Source organism: Anoplolepis gracilipes, chromosome 1 (assembly GCF_047496725.1).
Source record: "Anoplolepis gracilipes chromosome 1, ASM4749672v1, whole genome shotgun sequence".
NCBI classification, from domain to species: Eukaryota; Metazoa; Arthropoda; class Insecta; order Hymenoptera; family Formicidae; genus Anoplolepis; species Anoplolepis gracilipes.
The window spans coordinates 5,031,688-5,058,457 of record NC_132970.1 but is presented as its reverse complement, the minus strand read 5'-3'; the positions used below and the strand labels follow the sequence as shown (position 1 = coordinate 5,058,457).

Genomic DNA, 26,770 nt, shown 5'->3' with positions numbered 1-26,770 from the left:
TCAAAAAATAGTAATATATCAACATATGGTATGGAACAATTTGTTGTGTAATATAGATATATAAATTTATGCAGAGGAAAATTTTATTTTATATATATGTATATAAAAATTATTCAATAATATAATAAAATTTTATCTTTTTTTATACAAGCATGGTTTTAATGTAATTAAAGGGAGATTTTTCTTTTTCATATATGTATCTTCTTCTTTTTTGAAGTCCATGAAATAAAATAAGTCATGGGACAAGTCTTTCCATGTATTTTTGAAACCATAGTTTGTTAATAATTTTATAAAACCTGTCACATCCTCAAATCTGCTTTCTACTTCGGCTATTTTTAAAATACCACTAAATTTATTGAAACAAAAGCATTAATTTTTTATATTATTATTATTATTATCTTAAGAATATTGTTATTACTTACTTGTTTCTAAGAACTCTGTTAGCTTCAATTATATAATCAGAGAGATTAGATCCCATTAAAGACAAGCAAAACACAACAACGTGGATGCTGTTCGTTAATAATGGAGTATGAGCCATATCACAAGCTTTTACTCTGTCATTTACAGCAATGAAATCAAACGAATGTACTTGATGAGGAACAGAAGCAGCAAGTAGTGCTTCACCACATCCAAAATCGGCAATCACATTGTCTGTTGGCCTATAATTATTATGATTATAGTGTTCACAAGTTTTATAAAATATAAAAACAATTTTTTAGGAAAGCATATAATACAAACATTTTTTTAATTGATGATATTATGACATCTAGTGGATTTAGTGGCCATTGTTCAAGTTGCTGTTTATATCCATCATGATAAGCTTTGAAAGCACCAGGATCTTCTTTGAAATATCGTTTAGATTGTGAACTTTCATTGTTGTATAATGTTTCATTTATAAATCTAAATCTAGATGCTCTTAATTGCGTCATCATTCTATCTCTTAATGTAAGTGGCTGTACAATCTCTTTTGCCTTGGGTTTATCGGCAAGCATTTTTTTTAATCGTTTCAAATTTATTTTATGTTTGTTCAGTTTTAATATTTTGTCAGATTTTATTTGCTGTGTCTCTGTTTTGCTAGATATCTGCTTCATTTTCTTTTCACTCTTTTTCTTAATATTTTGAATTTTTGTTTTATTATATTCAATATTTGATTTTTTTGCAGACATTTGTAATTTTTTATTACTTTTTACTATAAAAGCATTAGTTTTTGCAATATTATTTTTTGTCCGACTAGGTTTCACATTTTGATTTTGTCTTTCATTTCTCTTTTTGTATTTTATTTTACTGTCTAAATTATTTTGTGTTTTCTGAAATACTTTTATTATTTTATTATTATCGTTTAAATATTTTATCGAATTATTTGGTTTTTCTATATTTTTTGCCACTTTATTCTTAGAATTATGTTCCTTTTTCTTTTTCTTATTTTGTGTGTTTGTAAGTATATCTATTTCATTAGATGCATATGATTTCATTAACTCACTTTTATATATGCTATTTAATGGTCTTTTATTACTTTTTCTTTTTCTTTGTTTCTGTAATGAAAAGAGAAAATTTTATTTTTTTACTTGAAACTAATATAAATAATATAAAATAGAGTCCTTTATTAAGCATTATATTATTTAAAAAATTATATTAGAAATTGTGTTGTATGTGTTACCTCGGATTGTGTTCTTTTCAGCGCAGTTTTTTTTTCCTGAGAAACTGTTTTAACTTTTTTCCCCATTGTTTGTTAAAAAATAAACATAAACCTTTCAACAGAATACTACACGCGACAGTCGCAAAGCGCGATTATGAAATGCATAGGTAAAATCCGAAAAACACACACGTGCAAGTATGTATCAATATATTGCTCGACGGGTAAACGATAAAAGTTAAATCACAAATTAAATCTCATATATTATCGTCACATGATAATACCATGTGAGCGAGATTAACTTCATGTCGATTATATTTCTTTCCGCTGTCAATAAGATGACGCTACGGTAGCTAGTTTGCCGGAGGCGAGCGCAGGCAGTGGTGTCGAATATCTTTTCAGTAAACAATATGGCCGGTCCGGTGTGGTATGCGGGTGATGTCGTTCTCGCTGTGTTCGCCAAGTGCGGTCGTCCGTGTTGCAAGCGGGACTAGCCGTTCACGGTAAGTGCACGCTTATGTGACAACGTACTTGTTAAATATGCAATATCGTATCCGTAACCGGCGTTTGCGCGATTATGTCACGCGCATGATCGTCGATGGCCGCGTTCGCGTTTTCGGCTAGAGAAAAAAAGCTGTCTAGCGGTCTATGCGCTTTTCGCGTGTTTTGTGTCATGCCGTCACTGTCAACGTTTCGTCGCGATGTTAACAGGTGTTGAGGCCTCGGTGTTGAATACGCTCGTATTCGAGCGTATATATTACAATATATATTTTTTATATATATGTATATATATATATATATATATACATATATATGTGTGTGTGTATGTGCACATGGGAGCGGGTAAAAGTGACGCCGACGTCACGCGTACTTTCCGCGAATTCGAGAGCGAGACCACCCGCTCTATATTACACTCACCTTCGCCGTGGGTTGGGCCCATCCGCGATTTCATGATTCTCGCGAACCTGGCCGCCGCTTTTTACGCCGGCGGCGACGACGTGTAAGCGACGCGCGGTGACTCGCGTGGCTGCCGAAGCAACAGGTTTTTCGTACTAAGAAACCATCCGGCAAACGATTCTCGTTGCGAAACCCACGTTGTCGCGAAAGTTTGAAATTCGATAATTCCTCACCGATTGATATTCGACACTGATGTATGCGCGTGTAAAAAATCCGATGGATTGTGTTAAAAAATTACATTTATTATTTAGATCAAAGTATCAAGAACATTTTCGAGAAACAGTGTTTAATCTCGTTTATCGAACTTAAATTTATCCAAGATTAAAAACTTTGCGCTTTGTTAAGTCTATTAAGGTTGTGTTTCGAAATTCATTATTTATCAGTACTGAAAATTTATAATATTTATGATATAACGTAACGTGATTTATAGATTTTCAGTATTTGCAATAAATTTCAGAACACAGCCTATATGTATATTCGTATGTTTATACATATATATCGTAAAGTTCGCGCTACAGATGCGCGACACGTCAATGAGCAGATTCGAAATTGTGGACGATTTTTCGTGAGCAAAAAGAGAGATGAATGAGTGAATATATGTATATACATATAAATAAGAGATTAATAAGAAATTGCGACAATGTTAAGGTGCATATCGCGTGAAAAATCGCAGTAATGAAAACGCGTTGATCTCAAATTTCGTACGTATTTATGATAGGAATGCAATTATTAGATAGTGCCATTGTTAATATGAAATAATAAAGGAAAACATATTTCATAAGAAATGCATTATTATATATAGTGTCCAAATTCAATTTTTTCTAAATTGCAAGTTATGAATTTTGTATAAGATGGCGATTGACACTATGCGGTTCACGATATTCGCAACTAGAATGAACGCGACATTCCTGTGGGAAATAAAGGAATTCTATTTTCATGGTTACATCTATACGTGGTTTGTGTGTGTAATCCACTTGGAAAAATACGAATGCATGATGTGCTCTTTTCAAATTCAACATTTTTTTTCTTTTTCAACCGTAACGATATGTACTATAGTATTGTATAAGATTGCGATCCTTTTTAATTTCTCTTCTGTTTTGTGCATTCGTGATATTCAAACATTTTGTCAAGCAATGATAATTTTGCATTCATTATTTAATGTTTATAAAATAATCGGAAATAATTTTAACGTAAGATTTTGTAAATTTAATTGAATATTGCACGCGTGTGTGTTCTTTCAAAAATTGACTTGAGACATTTCTTTTTAAAGAGTGATATAATCGCTTCTTCAGGAAAAGTCGTGTTGTGTTCTTCGTATCGCGAGTCGCCACACTCTTGTTCGTTCACGAATGACGTAAGTTGATATATCGTGACTTCTCGTTGCGCTCGTCTGCCAGCTAGTTAATACTCAGGCCAATGCTAAGGATCACCATTGATTGCACCTCAAAAGCAAGTGTCGCGTCGACACCCTTTAGCAAAAACAAATTGATAAATGGTGAACAGCGGATTGGCGTGCGTGTGTTTTGATTAATGATGTTACTGGTATGTATGGATGGTATTTCGTAAAGTATCAAGCACTTAACGTTATTAGTTTTCGATTTCTAATATTTTCATAATTTTAACGTCGTATATTAATACTTTATTAAATTCGAGACTCTTTCTGCGTATAAGTTAAGAACTACATATAAAAAATGACACGTGTGGCAACCGTGATTAAGATTTTACAATTTTCGGTTGAGTCAAAATAACATAATACTAATTATATATTCAAAATAATATAATAAATTTAATAGAATAATCATATAAAATACTCGATTAAATATGAACGCAGATGCATTTACATATGTACAGATAAATTTACATATGTATGTGTTTGATAAATATTGTGTTAATATTGATATTTTCGAAAATTTTCGTGCAGAATGGATCATATATGCGACGTAGATATATTAAGCTATTTAAGAATAAGCTAAATTATCAGAATATAAATTAGATATTAAAATTATTTGCTAATTTTTTCCTATTTTTTGCTTTAAAAAGTCAAAATAGCGTATACATAACTAAAAGTAAAAAATTAATAAGTAGCAAAAATTTAGCAAATAATTTTCATATAATTTTAAATAATTTTTATATAATTTATATGTACTGATAATTTAGCTTAGATAACTTAATATACTTACAAGAGACGATGTTCACTTTCACAAATGATTTTCGGTCGGTGTTTAATTATTCCGAAATCCGAAAGCGTCCTCAATTCGTTTCGCGCAGAAATTATTTGCTCAGCTCAGTAGGGACCATACGATCTCGGACTCGTCGGCGTCACGTGCATTCTCGCCAAGTCGAGGATATGTCTCGTGCTTATGCAAATCCGACGTGCAATCTCTGTCGTCTCGTGATAGTATATAAACGTATTTCCGTTCGCGAATTGAATCGAATGTGCTTTTTTCGATGACAAGGCACTTCTTTGTTGTCGCCAGGTGAATAATCACAGTACAAATAACGATAAGTGTTTCGAAGAATAAGATCCCAATTGGCGCTTGCAAACAGTCGTCGATCTGTTTAACAGCTAGTAACTCTTGTATACTTACAGAAGATTACTCTCTTTATAAACCGTTTTTTAAATATATTTTTTTATTTAAAAATTGCATTAATTTTTTAAATATATTATAATTAATATAATAATTATATATAATTTTTTAATTTATAATTTTATGCATTGTATATACATGTATATTGTTTATTATTTACATAATATGTTTACAAGAGATTTCGAAGATTATTTCTTACGTGATTCTTCTATGTTATCATTTATTGATTGGGGAATTTTTTCATTTTATTGCATTTCAAGTCAATGCGTGTATTATACGTCTTTAGGAAACAAGGCTTAAATAACTAATCTCTTCGATTGTTACTCGCAACGTTAAAAAAGTACATACTTCGTCGTCTTTGGTTATCGTGCTTAACGATCGCACAGACAGCTTTAGGTCATACACATCGATTCCCTTCACCCCTGGCGTTCTTGAATAATGAATGCGTTTCTAGTACTTGTGCGCAGGGGTGAAATTCGCAGGCATACCTATATCCCCTCTGTCGCTTTCGCACGGCTTTCGCTTGTCAACAAATTCTTCAGGAAAAAAAAATCGTGTACATTTGTGCTATATGCCCCATTTTTTGCTTTAAGAACATTACATAATATCGTCGGGTCTTTACAACTGTCTTATTATATACTCAGACATAATCACTATTAGACAAAGTTGTTGACATGTTCGCGATAAAGTTGATTACTAGTGACCCTTACCACAAATTGTTCTAATGGTTCTGTAAGTAGAATACTGTCTCTCTCTTTCTCTGTTATTACTTCCGAGCAAAATATAAATCTTCTTTATTTAACTTCTTTTTTTATTTAGTTATTATCAATCTATTTTCTTAATTTATTATATATTATTAGTTAATATTATATATTATTAGTTATTAGATAAAGTAATTTTTTTTAAATTCACAAAATTAATCAGAAGCAATATCATAACAGTAACGTTTATCTAGAGCGGCTTTGACATCTTTAAGAAAAGTCAGATTTCGTAAACTATTTTGTCATGAAGCTTGAATGATTAATTAATCGAGATTAGCTGATATTCTGGAGATTTTATACACAATAGAACAACAACGTTTATGTTTCGTATGCTAATCAGAAATATGAAGGCCGCGATTTGATTTGCAGCGTAACGAGCATAAAACGCGTGTTTACATTTTCGAGGAACGAAATTACGAGTTGCCAGTTATCTGATTTATATCTGCCGCGGAAGTTGATTTACGAATTTGTCAAGCGTGCTTAAATATCGAAAGTTGCTCGAATGTCGTCATATTCTTGAAAATTGTCGAATGCGAAGTTTAATCTTCCTCGTCTAAATTTGTTAAATCTACGATGTACGTTGTATGCAAAATAATAATAATTAACAATAATCTGAATGCTAATATTTGATCATAATTTTCTTTTCACAATTAACTTGAAGAATTATATGCTATATTTTAATAATTATTAAAAATGTTTTTATCACGCTATACTTTTTTAAATTTTTATTTCTTTTTTTTATTAATAACAATTATTTGATTATTTAGTGTTTTTCTTTTCGTTTAGTAATATGAAAGATCTAACGTTTGTGTCATATGTACTTTCGTACTTGAGTTAAAGGAATGACGAAATGTCGTACTCAAGAAGCGCTCAATCGTTTGCTGTGACGTAGTTCAATCACTTTCTCATGTCTACCATCGGCCTTGACCATCATTAAAAGGTCGAAGAGACGAACAAAAGTGTCTGCTACAGAACTTAACTCGCGATGTATTTTTCATTCGACTACTAAGCACTGACTTTATTGACTTATTTTTTATGTGGGAACATCGTACGTAATTTAACAATTGTGTAATTGCTCCTTATGAAACGGTCGTTAGAAAAAAAAAAATTTATATTAATTGTTTCTGTTTATCAGACAGCGTAAGAGCGGTTTTAGTTTAAAGCGGAAAAAGTTAGAGTTAATATGGCGTTATAATACTCTTTATTTACGAAAATTTATTACTCTTTATTTAAGAAAAATATTTTTTTTTAATTTTTACTTGCTTTGTAGGTCAGTAATCGTTTGATAATCTCTTCATACATATTACAGTTGTTAGATAAATACAAATATTCTTAACCAACGCGTAATACGTAGTTTGTTAAATGTAAGAATAATTTTAAAAGAATAGCTTTATTTTCAAGGACATTTTTAAAAGTTCTTGATGCTATACTTGTCACGATATGGAAATGGTTTAATATGAAATGTACTTTTTTTACATTTAACTGTTATAATTGAATTTTCAATTATGTCATTAGAAAATAGCAATTAATAGCAAAATTCTTTAAACAACACATTGTAATAATATGAAACATACAATTGTAATTTTATATTGGAATTACTTGCATTTAATGATTACAGATTTTGTTTTTTCTTATTTCATAGTTGTTTAAGTATTTGTCAGATCGAATCATCGACTAGTCACATAGTCGTAAAATGTGGTTACATAGAGACAGGATGCGTATGTAACGTGTTTGTCGTTACGTATTGAACGAATAATGTAACGACTCAATGAATGTTCATGACGTAGAACGCGTGAAACTTGCATCGATGTGACGAACTGCATTATTCTACCAATTTCAATGTCGCGAACTTTTAATTCGACTCGTGGTCGCGATCTTGCATTGTCCTCTTTACGTAACCGTCATCAATTATATAGTGTGCAGAAGCGAACAACATTTGTATTTGAATGAATTTTAAGTTGATTTTTTCCGCAAGAAAAATATCGAAGAATTTTAAATAAAAATATGTAGCTCATAAATAAGTGATATTTTTCTCGTAGTATATCTCTTGATTTTTATTTAGATAAATCATATTTTTGGATTAAAAATATGGTAAAAATATTGAACCTTTCATTTAAGAGAGAATACATATCGTATACGTTTCAAAGATTGCGAATGATGTCTCATATATTGTACAATGATTGTAGAAAAGGACGACTCGTGTTACCTTGTGGAAAAAAATTTTTAAATTAACTTCGATTTTTTATGATGAATAACTATGATATTATCTAGGACTATCAAGTTGTTGATCTCACGATACATCATCTTAAGACTTATTAAATTCGCGTGGCATGCGCATCGATAAACGTTTCATTTATGATAATGAAACCGAGATGAAATCTATTATTAACTACACAATACAAGTTACTACCGAGACGTCAGTAGAGTAAAGCGCAATAATACTATGCTTTGTGTGTGTGTTTGTGTGTTTGTGTATACATGAAGATGTCATCAGTATGCTCGTAAAATTTTTCTTTGGTTATTAAGATTATTAATTTATGTTACTAGTATAATTTTTCTTTCGCTATTAATTAAATTATGTAATATTGTTTATTGTAAATAATTAGATAAATAAAATAATTATAAACAGAGAGAGAGAGAGAGAGAGAGAGAGAGAGAGAGAGAGAGAGAGAGAGAGAGAGAGAGAGAGAGAGAGGGAGAGAGAGAGAGGGAGAGGGAGAGGGAGAGGGAGAGGGAGAGGGAGAGGGAGAGGGAGAGGGAGAGGGAGAGGGAGAGGGAGAGGGAGAGGGAGAGGGAGAGGGAGAGGGAGAGGGAGAGGGAGAGGGAGAGGGAGAGGGAGAGGGAGAGGGAGAGGGAGAGGGAGAGGGAGAGGGAGAGGGAGAGGGAGAGGGAGAGGGAGAGGGAGAGGGAGAGGGAGAGGGAGAGGGAGAGGGAGAGGGAGAGGGAGAGGGAGAGGGAGAGAGAGAGAGAGAGAGAGAGAGAGAGAGAGAGAGAGAGAGAGAGAGAGAGAGAGAGAGAGAGAGAGAGAGAGAGAGAGAGAGAGAGAGTTAGATGTAACGATGTAACGATGTGAAATAATTTTATTTTTATTCATTTTTTATGAATTTTTTTACGTTGTTATATCTATTTATTAATTAATTTGTTTAATTTATTTGTTCAATTTTAATTGTTACAATAAATATTATTAAATAAATAATATTACATTATTTATTGTAAATTTATTATTTATTTTTTGCATTAGTTGTAAACTTTTGAATATTTCGTAATTATTGATATACATATATCTAGTATTTTAATAGTGAAAGTATTCCTATCCTATAAACGTAGACTTTCATAACCGGTACGTTCTTAGTGCACACGCACTCGGATGATGTATTCTTTGCTTGGATATACACGATTGGTATCATTAGTCTCAATCAATTAATCAAGCAGTCGACTGGAGCTCTTGCGATAACTACTGACGAATATTAATAACTGATTAATTATTAATATTAACAACTATTAACATTAATAACTATTATAATATTAATAATTTATTGTGCAATTTTACAACCAGCCTTTTTTATGAGTGCCACGTATTAGTGCGATTGAACCTGTTCCAGTAGTTATCTGTGATACCAGGATGAAATAGAAATCATGCAAAAATATTGGTCAGCTATATGCACATATAGGTCGTTCTGTTATTAATGCCGTTCCTTTCGTTTGAGAGTTCTTGTCAATTGGATGCAATATTTTTTTTCAACTGCAAGAATTTGAAAGGAAAAATAAAAAAAAATTTTTATGAAATAATAATACAAAAAAATTTTTTTAAATTTAAATTCAAGGATAAACTTTCAATTGTAACTTTTATTTAATGTTTATATATAATAATGTTATAGAAAGCTTATTTGAAATCTTAAAAAGAGTAAAATACTTGAATGCTTTTTTCTGTATTGAAAAATATTGAATATAATCATATTTTTCTTTATTTAAAAAAAAATTTGATCTAAAAATATAGTGTTTTAAGAGACAGCCAATGTGTAACTCATTTAATTTATGTGATAAGATATCGGTCAAATGAAGGTGCATTCATTCCATGTAAAAGTAGAACGCGGCTTCTCGATGTTCGAATCGCTACTTATATAATTATCTAATCTTATCCACACATTAATTGATTCGACATAAATATTACACGGCATATGTAAAGATTTGATAATTAAGTAAGGGTTGAGAGAAACAATTGTGGCAGAGCTCAATGATAAATAATTGTATAATTTTTGGCGTGTATAACTCTCTATTAACCGATTTATTAGCAGTTATATTCTTATGACTATAGACTCGAGTAATATTTTAAAATAATAGAATTATCTATTAAATTCTTTTTTTGATAAACTTTTTATATTCAAAGCTATATTAAACATGTAAACAATCGAGAGACAGAGCGAGAAAAAAGGAGAGGGACAGAAGGAAGGAAAGGGGAAGGGGGAGACGGATGTTGCTCTTCTATTTCATTTTCTATTTCATCCTGCTTTTTTTTATAATTATATTAAATTTTTACTTTTACAATTTGTCAAAAGGATTATTTATCGTGTATTCAACTCTTTATACAAAAAATCGCAAGATCATTTAATGAGATATAATTTTGTAGTCTGGTAATGTTGCATGGAACTCTTATCATACCATCGAAGTACAATTTATCTTATCAGACTAGGTGATACACCTCTTTCTTTACTAGATCCTTTCGTAAATATTATGAACAATTTACGTAGAAAATGTGCATCATCATTGCGAACATTGAGATTGAATAATCACTGTATCACGCATCTGAACTTCATTATGAAACTTAATTGCATTTAGAACGTTGTGTAAAATCGTATATAGAGAGTTCAAAATATCATTTACTATTATATATTTTAATTACATTTAAAGTTTCTTTTTTAAGTGTCAGTTAAGCTTTGCGAATAAAAAATATACTCAGAAATTTATATCTGAACGCAATATGTGCTTGCTACAAAGCAAGTAGTTTACTATAAACGTTTTTATATTCGAGCTCTAATAAATATAGTTTTGCATGAAGCAATATTTGTAGTATTTTTCCTGCATTTCTTTTTAAAATTGTACATATGTATGAGAGAAAAAAAGAGAGACGTTACGAAAATATAATTTAAATGAAATATTTTATTAAAATATTATTTATGTAATACGCGCGTTTTTTTGGTTAAAAGAAGTTTTTTTATTATAGTATGGAATATTTGATTGCACATTACAATAAGTATTTTACGAACTATTAGTAAAGTTTTATTGTAGTAAAAATGAATATTAAATTACTATATTTTTCAGTGGAATATTACTTTTATTCTTTATACGTGGTAAAATTAATAACAACACGTAATTTTTTGGACATTGCTATTAATTACATTTAAATTAATAATAGCAGGTCGTTCTCAAAATGTCATTCAACTTAGCCTACGCATATGATACATCTTTAAAGAAGTTCTGCATTATCTATGAATAAAGTTCTTAAAATAGTGAAGTATACATATTTTACGCGTATTGCAAAGAGAATATCATTATCATTATCATTTAATTTTTATTGATAATAATGTCAAAATAATGTAGCCCAACTTTATATGTAGAGACATGGAGAAAATTGAAAATGGCAATTTACATCAGCATATTAAAAATCATGAAGTAAAACCATAGATAATCGAAATTAAACCAGTTTACGTGCAGTAAACCTGGATTTAAATTAGATATATTGTATGACCTTTAAACATATCGATGCTAAACAGGCATTATAGTTTACAATCACAAATTTATGACGCGTTATTTAATTTGCAAAATTTGATTACTTGAAATTGTAAAGTCATTTGTCTATCGCGGTTTAGATAGATCTTAACTTTGCTTTCCAAAAATATGTTTTCTATATTTATATTTAAAAAAAATATATCCAAACATTTTTAAACTTAAATTTACGATATATTGTCTTTCATAGATATATATATATATATATATATATATATATATATATATAATTGCTCCGTTAATAAATAAATTGTTAGTATATAAATCTGATTTATTCTTTACGACTGCTTTGTAGTTTTGATGCTAATCTTTTGTTATCGCATGTGTAATAAAGAAACTAGCAGGTTAGGTTCCATTTAGCTTGAATAAACGTCAGCCAAGTTAAATGGGACAATATCTATCATTGGTTGCCGCACCCTTTCTATCTCCGGCCCTACCCTTTTGGTTATCACATAGGGGTTGTGCTAGTTTGAAAAGTCGTCATTTTCTAGGAGTTGAGCTATAGTCTGACATTACAATCTTTATTAGATACAGTCTCGGATGTTTAAATCTCCTGATTATGTTGGATGACTATTATAATATTTAAACATTTATAAAATATTTTTATTGTGCAAAATCTCTGTGTGAAAATTACTGACATAAAGATATATAATCGTAAGATATATAAAGATTACACAGATCTATACGAATTAATTTCATTAAATTGATATCAAAATTAAAATTAAAATCATGCTTATACAGCGTGCAGTGTAATTATGAAGTGTTTAAAATAGATTATTGTAAACCGATTGATTTGAGAAGTAGTGATTGTAATCACGCCATATATTAATATTAATCAGGCGTAAATAATAATTAAAATTACATTAATATTAATTAAAATTAATGATACATAATAATTAAAATTGATTTCAGAAGCACACACACACACACATATATATATATATATATATATATGATAACTAGAAGAGTGCTTTCCGAGAGAGTTTGCAATTACATATTAAATTGCTGTCGATTTGTTCACATTCATATGATATATTGGTAGTTTATATTGTAAATCGTATGTTATTGACTTTGCATGTTGTTACGATAGGCAATCAATTCCATGCCAATAAATCGCGCAATTAGGCATGGAAGGACGTGCCGCTTTCCCTCGCCACCAGTAACAATATTAACTATGGTAAACAAGCGGTTGATTTGTTATGATTCGCCACCGAATCATGGCAATTGTATGCTACTCTTTTGTTCTAAACACAGTAGGACTCTATTACATTATCTTGTGTGAGATATCAGGGCGAAGGTAGTGTCACTTTGCAAGGTCGCGTTGAATGCGTAGGCTAGACACATCTCTATTACATACTCACACAATAGATGTCTGTGGTACTACAGCAGTGCACCGAGTTATCACTTTCATTAATCGTTCGATAGTGTTCGATTATAACATATCATATTTTATTTCTAACATAAATCGGTTATAGACTCTGCTAATTTGTCAAAGGCAAATTCTATTGCTGACAGAATCGTTCTAGCTGACTCATGGACGGTTAAAACGTGATTTTTTAACATGGACACAATGTTAGCAAGTAATGCAAAGCATAATTTATTTAATTAGTATGAATTTTTAGTTGGATATTAATTCATACGCTTAAAATGAAGTAGGATATTAACTATTTTTAATTCTATTATATCGATTATATTACTGTAATTTTAATATTCCGATTACGTATTACTACGATATAATATTACATATAAAAAATATTTTTAGATCTACATATTTTATGCTATTAAGGATAAATATAGAAATTATCGTATGTGAGAGATCAACAATATGCTCTGTAATAATCGTCAGATTGAATATAGTCAAGTTAGTTAATCAACTCTACTTTTGTATATATCTCATTGATTGACCCGCTGTTGCGTGTATAAGGTGATAACATCCATCTATATCTATGACGGCATTCTGAAAATCTGGCATATAATATTCTATAGGTGCTAAACATTATCTATTATAATTAGTTACATATGTTTTATCAAATAAAAAAAATAAATTATTGATTATCGCTTTTGTTACTAATACGCGTATAGTTGGGCAAATCGATATATTAACACATCAATACAAGACTTACATGTCTAATTTCTTATCATACATCACAACGTTTAATAATGTTTCGTTTAATTGTTCACTTTGTGTAATCGTAATAATGAATATACACGTTTTTGTTGAATAATATTCTCGTTACATTAGTTTTAATTGGTATATTTTTTGCGCTTTACAATTAATTGAGACTAAATAAGATTATCAAAAAACTGTTAAAATTGAAATTTTCGCAAACTATCGAATCACGCGTATTATTAATAAAAATTATTGCATAATATGTTTGAACAAAACTGTTTCAGATGTCCTCTTTGTGAAGATTGCGTGCTTATTTTCACTCATTGAGGGCATCCATAAATCACATTTTTAGAGAGAACACAAGATTGCGAATCTTAATTCGTTATCCGACGGCACGACTTAATTGAATCGTTCTTTGTCGGACAAATGAAACTGTCTTAGCGATAATATATCATCATTACTGGATTTGAAGTACTTGTCTTGACATAAAAGTTGAAACGCGTGTCAGAAAACCCGCGGTGGACGACGATAGCATGTGTCATTGAGAGCTTCATTAGCTCTCTCGTCACGCGATGACTTTCCATTATTCTTTAACCGAATTATTTATTAATATTATATACTGACTTGTTAAATAATTTAACTGCACTTTCGGACATTTCTTAAAAAGAATTAATTATCGGCTTGACTTATAGAAACTGTGTAAAACGAAGTATCGCGATACAGAGTACCTAATGTTCAATTAGTTAAATTAATATGTTATCAACACGCATATATCAAAAAGTATGTCATGTGTTTAAATTAATCAATTTTCCTTCAATGAAAGATATATTTTCTTTCTTAGTGCTTTTTCATTTTTAATTATTTTCCATTAATTTAGCTTTTTTGTGTCTTTTTGTTTTTATAACGGATAGATAATATTTCTTTATCATTTATGCAAACTCAATTAATGTGCTGTTGATATGACTTTGATTATGAAAAAAATTGTTATTGTTATACAAATAACTACAAATATAAAATACCATTATATTTTCTATACTGAAAATTTAGTTCATTAAAAGTAGGATAACAAATTTGATTCCTTTTATCAATATTACTGGTATTTATGATACCCGAGAGAGAGAGGTGAAAATATAGATTTAACATGGATGTATGCAGTTTTAATATTGACGTAATATTTGGGGCATTACCGTTGAAAATGTCGCGGATTGGTATTTCTAAAATGTCACATTTGTGTCATTATGTGATGTTGTGTTATTATGTTAAGAGTGGTATTTCAACATTTTGTTAATTTCAGCGACCTTCGATTTTCTGAGACGCTTTTATGTAATAATAGGTACCTTGTTCCTATTTGATTCTTCGAATATTTTATCATAACGAATATTTTATTGTTAATTGCTAAAACACAATACATTTTTTTATTTTACAATGAAAATATTTTTTTCAGAAGAAAATAAATTATATTTAATTGACAAAATTGAAAATTTGACTTTTTCGTGTTGTCTTTTCTAATTTGTCATTTGTAAAATCTTTTATAAAAATTTTGTTCTTTTTTTGCTGTTTGTTTGCATTATATTTGATTTTACGTAAAAATCGGATTCTGAAATAATTTATGCAAAAAGACAGTAATAATAATAATAATAATAATAATGCTACAAAGGCAATATTATTTACTTTATGGCCTAATTAAGATATTATGTACTACTGCAAAGATGAAAAATGTAATGGAAAAATGAGTTGAATCCATAATTTGTAAATCTATTTTAGATGTTACGTCATATTGAATATGGATTATGAAAATTAGGACTTTATTTTACTCTTATGATTTGGATAATTATTTTTTATCTTACACATCAGATAATTGATTATTTTAACTCAAGAAATTGTAATTAATTTAAAAAAAAAAATTGATTGATTTTCTGGTTCTCTAAGTCGTGAAAAAGCGCGCCGTATCGCGCATCGTCGGCTTCGTAGAGCTCGACGTCGCGACGCTCGCCCGTTTCAGTCGCCTCGTCAGGTCGTCAGTCGAGCACACCGCGCGCCTCCGTACGGTCCGGTCTATCACGCGGCCGGCAAATCTCGAAGAGCGCGTGAACTTCTCCGTCTCCCTCTAAGCACGAGCCGTCGTGACACGCGATCAACATCAAACGTACGTGACCGGATGCGAGGAACAGTGACGAACGATAGCTCCAAGAGCCTTTTCCACTTGCGAAGGCACTGTCAATTTCAGTCGGATAACCGATATTTCCAACTTCGGAGAAGCGTGGCAAATTTATGGAGCATTCAGTGAATTCTATCGAAACGTTGTTAATATCAAAGAATATATACATAGAAACGGAATTATTACATTGCTGCCAGATATCTATTTGGGATGATAGAGAAACCTGACTGGTCATATTTTTCGACTGACCGGCGCTCAAAGCTTGCGCCGCTTTTCTAATCGAACGATCGCGGCGCGCAAGGTCGCGAGCTTTTTTCGAGCGAGTAGTCTGGTGATATTGACGAATCTTTTACAACGATATAAAATAACCGACGACGCTTTTCTCGCAAAGAACAAAGTCGAAAAAGAAGTCATGCCTTTGCGACACGAAAAGATGAATCCTCGTGTTCGATCGAATTTGTTCTCATCATCGATCATCTAATCGAAAATTTTTGCGTGACTTTGACCCTGCGAGATGGTGTAATCGGTTACAGAGTGAGAAATTTCGATTTATACAAATATCGGGAAAAAAAGCGCAAGTCAAATGAAAAGTCAGTGCGACAGTTCAGCCGCGAGCGATAAGTTTCCGCTGGAAATTCCATCATGATACGATGCCGACGGGATGACATAGATGAAAGCGATGATCGCCAGAGAGAGTCGTTAAAGATTGTTTGAGACGCGGACTGAACTGACCGTTTATCGTGTGGCTGTACGAAGAGGAAGTGTGAGGAAGGGCGAGTTTCTTCCGAGAGTCACGAGCGAACGTGCTAAATGAAAGTCTTACTATGCTAAGATATGACGACAAAGAGCCGTCTTCAAGGTGAGCGTTTATCATTCGTGTAGAATACGTGATCTGAAGAAAGTTATGTGAGATCGATTTACATCAAAATTTATTTTATTATATATAATATTAATATTTTAATTTGTACTTTTCTGTGAAATTTTTATAAATTACTTAATTTTTATGATATTTTTTGTGAAACAGCATGGACATGACGATAGAGGCATTTAATATATGTACGTACGATATTATTTGTTGAATAATATAAATTTTATTTTAGCAGAAATGACTCTTGAAGAATGCAAACAGATAACAATTTTTATTTTTTAATTAGTTGTTTTTTTTTAAATTTTATTTTAACCACAATTTTTTTATACTTCAAATATAGTTGTCACACAAAATATTTAATTTTAAGAGTTTAAAAACTGAAAACTCATAATTTTTTAGTTGTTCTGGAATGAAGTTCTAGAATCTGCGTTACATGGAAAATTATTTCAAATTTTTAATAAGAAAAATAGTCATTCTATTTAATAAATGCGTTTATTTTTTACAGCATTCAAAATATTGTACACATATCAAAGTAATTTACATATGTGTATTATTTTTTAATTTTTGTGGTTTGTATTTTATGAAAATAAGTTTATATAAAAAAAAATCGTAATCGAATTCACTTCGTGAATGTAAAAATTATTTTCATAACATTCCGAGAACAGTATTGCTCAATGTTGTTCTCGGAATGTTATGAAAATAATTTTTACATTCACGAAGTGAATTCGATTACGATTTTTTTTTATATAAACTTATTTTCATAAAATACAAACCACAAAATGTTCGTGGTCACTGAAAGATCAATGAAGATGACGTTACTAATGTCACTTGCATCGTGCGATATATTACGCTTTCTTGGATGCTCATGTAAATCTCTCTTATGCACAGTTAGATATATGTGTGAGAAGCGCGCATGTGAATTTACATAAGGATTTTCAAGCTAGCACTCCTATTATGGGGAATCAAATTTGAATATACGGAATAATTAAGTGCAAATGTGTTGTTTTAATATATGTATTAATTTATTCATACATTTAGCGTTTTTAATTATCAGGAAATTAATATTAAAGATGAGGTCGACATTCTCATGTTGACGTAATATTATGCTAGCATTTTCATTTTTGAAAAACAGCGAATTATAAACAAAAATTATGCCAGAATAATCAAGTGTTAATTAATTACTCAAAAATAATATAAATGGATTTAAAAAATACTAAATTTTATTGATATACTAACACTACCTATATATAGCAGCAGAGTGAAATAAATAAAAAAGTATTAATTTTAAATTAAATTATTTTTTAAATTAATTGTTAGAAAAATATTCTAGTTTATTTTTCACAAAATATACTTAATTAAAAAATTGCCACAATATTATCACAAAAATAAAGTATGTTAAGGCAATTAATTGAACATACCAACGTTGAAGGAAAGCAATTAATTGTGTATTAACGTAGTTTACTCTTGTAGCGATGTAGGCGTTGAAGCGTTATTGATTATTTTTTAAATTTTTATCATGAGCAATAAATTCTGAACTATATTATTTCAGTAATAATTACTTATGGGAATAATTTCATATTATACTGATAATTCTTACTTTTTATTGTTTATTGTTAAATTGTATAATTAAATTACATAATTATAGTGCTGGTGCGTTTATGTATAAATTTAATATTTTTGAAATCTATCTGTAGTATTTTTGAGCAATTCATTACGAATTAATTTTTGATGTCTGCTTTCTATTTACGATTCTACAGATGTTGAACAGATATGATTTAATGAATTAATTTTATGGTTTAATTATATTTATTATATTTATTTATTTTATGATTTAATTTTTTAACTCTAAAAATTTAGTTCACGAAAAGCGCCTCTTTTCCAATTGCTTATAATTTGGAAATTATTGATGCCTCGACATTTTCGTTAAGGAAAAATCGTCTCCAAATAATCTCACGAATCTGCCATTAGTAGATTTTTCACAGGACACCTAATTACAGGACACCCTGTATAGAATATTTAGATAGACTATTTATGTTTTTCAAAAGTATGGATATTTTGCTAATTAGTTGGAAAAATAAATTCTGAATTAGAATAACAGATTAGCATTTAATTATGCTATATATTTGATTTTTTGCAGTGGATATGCCAGGTTAATGGAGATTACGTAAGAATCACGAGAAGACGTAGTGATGTATAAGACCATCATTGACAATTTGCCTGTGTATTTCTCTTAATTATTGTGCGAACAATAGATGGCTTTGTTACTCTATATGCGTAGATACCGATCTTTGCTTTTCATGAATTATTAATATAGAAGTGTCTCGTTATTGGAATCAACGAAATGATCAATTCTCTCGTATATATATTTTTACTAAGAAAGAATTTACTACATATTTCAAAACAATGCGATATATTTGCCAATCTTAGATCATTTTTAGAAGATAAATCTATCCTACAATGATTATATAATTAGAATTTGAATATTTCAAAAATAGTTTATCAATGTGAAGAAAATTCAACAGTAAGTCTGGCCGAACGCCAATCGTGATCTCATCAACTTATGTACGCTTCGCTTACGATAAGTTTGCACGATTTATATTTGAGAAAATGAAACAGTCATAATCTTTTTTACACAATTTTTTACAATTTTCTTTTTACACATTCTTTTCACGCCTTTATATTTTTAGTAATTTTATTTTTACAAAACACCAAAAATTGAATAAAATTCTAAATATATACTTTATGAAATCGAAATTATATTTCTTGCTTTAATTTATGAATAATAATATAATAAACCATCTTTTATTTGCTATACAAATTTTTCAACAATCGTTATAATATATGTACCTCTGTGTATTTATACATATATGTGTGTGTGTGTGTATATATATATATATATATATTGAATATAAATATACATGTATATATTATAACGGTTTTTGAAAAATTTGTATAGCATATAAAAGATGGAGTATATTAGCAAATAATAGTTAAATCGTGTTAAGATAAAGTAATCGTAATGTTATAAAAATATTTTCTTAGAAATTTTGAACGCTAGATATATTACATTTCTTTCTTGTTTCTTTGGCCATATATAATTTACGACCGGTTCTGTATGCAATTTCCAAATCCCAGCTTAGATTTCAGACTGCAGGCGACTTTATTCGTACATACCATGCATGACGTAGCATTTGAAACAAGCCGAGTCAAATTTTCTTAAATTCGAAAAAACGTAATAATATTGCGACAATTTTTCAATGAATATCTATTTTAATTATAATGATATAATAGTACATGTCAACGGACTGTGAAAAAGGTTTGAACGCATTATTATGATGTCTAAGCGTTATAATGTTTTTTTATACGCTACTCACGTAACTGAACTATTCTTGATCGATAGTTGTATAATCTAATGTTTAATCTTAAGCCAATATCACGGCTATTGCAATCGTCATAATCATTTACGAGTTGATAGAATAGTTCGCAATATATTTTTATGGAAAAGAAAATTTGCAAATTAAAAAAAATTGTTTTGTGTCTCATTATTCTTTAAATTTTAAACGGAAAGAGGATAAAAATGGAAGCATTATCGCGATTAATATTAAGAAAATAGGAATGAGTTTGATGTATTTTATTTATTCTAATAGAGTTATCAAAATATTGCTTATGTTATAAATACGATCAATTTAGTATTTAATATAACGGAATTTGGATTTTGATTTAAAATTGGCCGAAAGATATAGGATGTGTCATATAATACGATTATTTGCGATAAATTAAAAAAAATTGCATGTATATTGCGAGTATATGTAATTGCATGTAAAAATTGCTTGTATTACAATATTATAAAAGAAATACGTTGAAAGATGTGTATAAAATTGAAATATGTGATTGTAATGGAAAAGTAACAAAAGGATCGAAGATTTGGTCTGAGTATATGCATTGTTGCAATATATATGACGAGCAAACAGGTGGTGCACGTACCGTAATGTACACTCTTGTATGAATCTCTCTTTAAAGAACAATTCTCTGGTTCATGCATACATATGTTACTTTGTTGTACGTTTCAGTTGTACGTTGCAGTTTTAATCAACTAAACTACAACTCTTTTTTAAACAATTTACATTTTCTTTAAATGCATTTTTAATTGATATTTTCATAATTAATATGTAACAATGTAACTTGTAAAAAAATTAAGTTGCTCACATATAGTTTTTTATGAAAAGTCATACAAGTGTCATACACGTTTATTCAAAGGATAATTACAGCCTTTCATACCAACAGTTTCTTTCAGAAATGTATTTGTTTCTTCTAAATAATGGAAAATACTATTGGTTCCGTTAGAAATATTTATACATCTTTGAATGATAGAATTATTGAAAAATGAGCGAACGAAATATTGATATACGCGATGGAACAGTAATATTAAGCCTAAAAATTTTAGATGAAATTATCAAAATGTATCTTCTTGCATATTATTTCACGAATATAAATGAAAAAAAAGATATATACAATTAATAATTGAAAGATATATAAAATTAATAATTTTCGCATTTCGGTCATGTACGCGTGCTGTCAGCTCCTTTTCGTCGAAAGAATGAATAAGCATGCTTTTTATACCTATCTACATTATTCATTGACTACTTCTCCTTCTTTCTCTCTTCTTTTCTTTTTTGTAAGTTGCGTGTGATAAGGAACGCAATTCCGCAATGTATTTCTGTATGCGTTATACATTTCGATGTAATAATCATTACACATGCAAATTTAGATCTTATTATTCATATTTTATATTTATTTATTTATGATTATTTTATACATATATCTACATTTTTACTTCGCGATATACTGCAGATTTAATTCTTCAAGAATTACTCAAAACGGAATTACTAATCGAAAGGATGCTTGAGACGTTAGTATGCTGATTTCATGCATCTCGATTACTTTACCGTTATTATATTTTATATGATATACACATCGCCGGTGATGATATCTCTTTATCGTATATGTATCGATATTCTTATCGTCATGCAACATTTACGACATGTCGAGACGTATCGACGTGCAAATACTTTCGGAAGATATAAATGTTTACGATTTCGATAAATCCAAGTCTCGCTTTCATACTAGACAATACAATTTGATATTTAATAATACAGGAGAATTTATGTATTCTTTAGGTTGTGTGCACTTTTATGTACCAGCATAAAAAATCTTGAAAAAAAAATTTATTTGAATTATTAAAAAAAAAACTTAAAAAAAATGTTATCACGACAGAAATGTTGTAAATTGATAAAGAAACAGTTATTTTAAGATTTTGCCTATATTTTAATATTTTAGTACTTTTGAAAAGAAATACCTGTTGATATAATTTTAAAAAGTACACTTTTAAGATTTTATATTTATATATAGCATGCAACTTTCTTGGAAAGAAAATATATATCGTTTGTATTAGTTAGAATGTAAATGTAAATAGTAGTTATGGAAAATGATTAACGTTATACATTATAATTCCGCTTAATTGCCTTTATTTCTATTATCTTTTTATTTGATCGTTTACGATAAATTAATAAATGTTATTTTTTGTTTAATTTTTTGCCATAATTACTATTATTTTCTCATTACGATATCGATTGGCGAGAACTTTTAAATATTCGGTCATTTGAGCAAAGAAATATTCCAAGTATTGATCCGAGGTGAGTTGTGTGCCTAGTTACACGTGCTGCCATTACTTTATAGTCTGCAAGTTGAAAATGAATTTGCTATTTGTTTAAGTGGCGAATGCTCGTGAATAAATTCATTTACGTAAGAATTATATGCGCACATTTATTAAAATTAAATTTAATTAAAATTAATAGCTATGTATATCTTGATATATTTAGAACTGCAATTTGGAAAGTCTTGTTAGAGCGTGTAATTAAATTCTTCGCTTCTTATATAATGTATCTGTGTAAATTTCATAAAAGAAGTTTATATTATACTTATATTCGGATCAAATAGCTGATATATAGTTGCGCATAAATACTGGGGAGGTAAAAATCAATAATATATATCTACACTCTTATAATTTATGAAAGCTTATATACAGAAAATTATACGAAATATACTATGAAATTGATTTTTGTCTGCATTATCTGATTTTTATGATGAAATCAGCGATGTTTGTAGAATCCGTGACGAACGCTACATTAATCGTTATTTCATTACGATGATCTAATTCTAATTGTAAGTGTGAGCCAAGTCTAAGTCCGTTCGTAAGTTAGTGCCCGATACCACCTTGGGTTGCAGATTTCATTCCACACACGCCACACACGGTGTTAACTCAATTATCATCGTACGGGCGATAAAGCATACGTTAAGGCCTCATTCATGCCGACAGTTGGAAGCTTCAAACGACGTCACGATTACTCCGCGATATAAAGCTCTACGATATTACGAAATGTTTTTACAAGGGTCTAGTGTTGCGAGATTATTCTTCATAAAATAATTAACTTTTTATTTACTTCATCATATTTTTCGAAAAAGAGTGTATTACTTATCAAAATTAAATTATAATGCAGATAAGAGTAGAAAGATAAAAAGTAATATATTTACATTTTTTATTCCAAAAGGTGAAATTTAACACAGTTAATATTTTACATTAATACAACGAGAAACAAGTAGGTATATGAAGAGAAAAATATGATAATATTTGAGTCATACATTTTCGTGATTAACTTTCGACCGTTTCCAAATCTATGATCAAACACGCGCGTGATTCTTGAAGAAATACACGCGAGGCTTAAACTGTCGCATGTACCGAGTCTATAACACAAGTTTTTAACTTACGTCTCCGAAAAGGAATTTATCGCGAACGGCAAGCAATCATTTGTGAATAAACGATTTCTTGACGTTCACAGACACGTCAGACGCGACAAAACTTTGCTGTATGAATCAAGGATACGTGAATACGTAACGAGGGTGGTAGTTGGCGCGACTTTACTCGATTGACCATCGACTTATGTATTGCTGGTTCGGTTATACCGATGCGTCCTTGAGATATGTGATCAAGAACTGGATTTCATGCGTTCCATATTTCACGTTCATCAACTTACAATTAACTTTTTTCTTGTGACTGATTGCCATTAACATAATTCTTGTTTGTTAAGTATCCGATAAATAATTTGGTCTCGCGTATATTAATCAGTTTGAATTCGATATTACATTCCTTATACGCACAGCGTAATAATGATGGACTAACGTCTTGGAATAACTAAGATTTTATTCGATTCTATTTGCTAGATAATTAAATGTTCTTATTTATCACGCTATACATTTTCTGTAAAAACTCATAGTGTTTTTATTTTTTTAATCTTCTGTGGAGTTACATAATATTTAAGTAAAGCTTATTTATATAGTTTATTCAATGCAACAGAATTGTTTATAGTGACAAAATATTTTGAAAATAGTTATAATCTAACATTAGAATTTTTTATTCAATACAACAGAATTGTTTATAGTGACAAAATATTTTGAAAATAGTTATAATCTAACATTAGCATTTTTTAATCGATAATGAAATTATTTAGAAATAGTACAGCTGTGTACTCGTATTTCATTACTATAAATAAGTATAATGATAAGAATAATGTATAATTAAACGCATCAATGAAAATTGATATGATTGTTATGAACGTGTATTTCCATGGATCTAATTATCAATTTGGCGTATAAATTATTTTGACAGTATATCATATGTTAATTTATTTATTAACTATAAATTTGTTGTAGAAACAATTAGTTGAATTTTTAATTGATAAAATACATAATCATAAATTAATGAGATATGATTTACGTCACAGTGATTTATCATTTTATTCCCGAAAAAAAGAACAAATAGTACTCTTGATATCTACTAACTCACATACATAATACTTGCGATAAGAGCTGTATCGGGTCTCATATAGGTTCATTAAATTCGTATCATGCGTGATGTTATTATAATTATTTATGGTGAAAGGTGCGAATAACTTATAAATGTGAATAATTTTCGTTAGTTTGTAAAATACTTAACTTGTAAAACTTTTAACGAAGACTATTGAATTATATTATATAATATTAATATAATTATATTATATTGACGAAGATTAAATTGTATGTGTGTAAATGGAAAAATATTACTTTTTTATTTTAATTTAAATTTAATAATATACTACGTTGTAAATTTTGTTATGCAATAATTTATAACAGCGGCTATTATAATGGTATTAGGACGTTCGATTATTCGCGTAAATCCGCGTTTGTCAAACATGTCATATGAATATTATACATTTGATCGTTCTATATTGTCGCGCAGTGTTCTTTTAGAAGAACGTCAGTATGTTTGATGCTTTATACATCAAACGTTGCTGAATAGTGTCTTTATGTAGACGGATTCTCATAGATAACTGGACTGTTCACATTGCTAAGGTTTTAACATTTTTTTCTCATTTTATCGTCGAATAAAATCAACGTCTTTATTAATCACTTTTCTACTTTTTTGAGTAAAATATATTCTTTAATATATATAATTTACACATATAGATATTAGAAAACATATTTTTTTCTAAAAAAGAGATGTAGTTTATTTTTTTTTACTTAAAAAAATAAAATTTTTAATATATTTATATTATATTATTCAATTATTTTGCTATTCTGTGGAAATCTTCTATGGGTATTTTTAAAATAAATTGAAAGTAACTTTGTGATAGTACAATACTTGAATAAAAAAACTAAGTAAGACTTTCAAGTTTTGATCGCGATTTTTCCTTGTTTCAGTCTGCACCCACGAGGCCTAATAACGTGGGAACCGATCGGTGAGACTTGGCGGCGTGCAAGGGTGGTGTCCGCGGGCATCACTGAAAGCTGGGGCATCTCGAGGACGAGGAGGAGGTCCTGGAGGAGGAGGTGGCCCGCAGGCGGGACGGAAGGTCGGAGGTGACTATCCACCCCACATGGACACCACCCCTAAAGGACCCCCCGTACCCCCCACACCGGATATCCTGTCGTCACTATCTCGCCGCGGAATATCCGACTTGAGCGTCGTTGCGGTGCCGCCGCGCCGTGCCTTACGTCGCCGTCAACGCTGTCGAATATCCAGCAGAAGGCCCTCTTCATTGCTTTTGAAAACATCATCTTCATTAACGTCGTTTCTGTCGTCACCTACGTGCCTCAATCCTCTTCGTCCTCTGAGCCCCGCGAGAGAAAGACCGCCGACTCGTCGTAGTTTCTTCAGTATCCTAAGAACGAAACGCCGCACTTTTGGATCATTTATCGCTGCTGGCAGTGATAAGATCCTGTCCAAAAGTGTCGCGACGACGGTCACTAATCACCGGGCAGACGAGAAATCTTGTACGTACCACATTTTTATACCGCGTCGACGCGCGTTTGGTTTCTACTTTACAACAGCCGACCAGCGTCGCGCCGGAAGATCGCATCGTCTAACGGCTGTCATCTTCTGCATCGACGAACATATCGACAGATTCCGTCCACAGAAGCGCCTAACTCGAAAGTACAGCCTAAAACTACGCGAACAATGTCGCGCAGCGCTGCCACGCGGCCTATGCAAGGTAAGTGCTCTTTATTTATTGATGCGCGATACCTCGCGATGCCTCGAAGCGACTCGTCTTTCCGCGCTACGTTATGGTAAACACCTGTCAGCATCAATGATTCTCATTAGTAACAATAGCATGTACGTGTAACAGACGTAATACGACACGTAACATGACAAGTGTGTATTGATTGATTTTGATTGATTCATTTATTGACTATTCCAACTCTCTCTCTTTGCTCCAATCGGATTTATACTTTGAATTGAGTAGTAGTTTCTTTACAGATAACAGTTTTGCCCTCAAACTTTTTAAATGATCAGACTATTTATATTTTTTTTTGCGGAA

At 30.3% G+C, this 26,770-nt stretch overlaps 2 protein-coding genes across 4 annotated transcripts in view; one reads left to right on the top strand and one right to left on the bottom strand.

Moving 5' to 3' along the window:
- Positions 1-65: 65 nt before the first annotated feature.
- Positions 66-1,885, bottom strand: LOC140668033 (uncharacterized). The gene is made up of 4 exons (XM_072896567.1): positions 1,658-1,885; positions 739-1,532; positions 423-659; positions 66-346 (listed from the first exon to the last, which is right to left on the bottom strand). The coding sequence occupies exons 1-4, from the start codon at positions 1,721-1,723 to the stop codon at positions 133-135; spliced, it is 1,311 nt and encodes a 436-aa protein (XP_072752668.1). The 5' UTR covers positions 1,724-1,885; the 3' UTR covers positions 66-132.
- A 105-nt stretch (positions 1,886-1,990) lies between these two features.
- Positions 1,991-26,770, top strand: part of Atp8b (ATPase phospholipid transporting 8B) — a 51,734-nt gene continuing 26,954 nt past the window's right edge. The window contains exons 1-3 of one of the 3 annotated variants that reach the window (XM_072896505.1): positions 15,849-16,850; positions 17,016-17,047; positions 25,653-26,443. In XM_072896505.1, coding sequence (XP_072752606.1) covers positions 26,410-26,443 — 34 coding nt within the window. In that variant the 5' untranslated portion in view covers positions 15,849-16,850; positions 17,016-17,047; positions 25,653-26,409. Of the gene's footprint in view, positions 2,137-15,848; positions 16,851-17,015; positions 17,048-25,652; positions 26,444-26,770 lie in introns of those variants that run through there. The other 2 variants (XM_072896487.1, XM_072896497.1) reach the window with 2 other exon arrangements.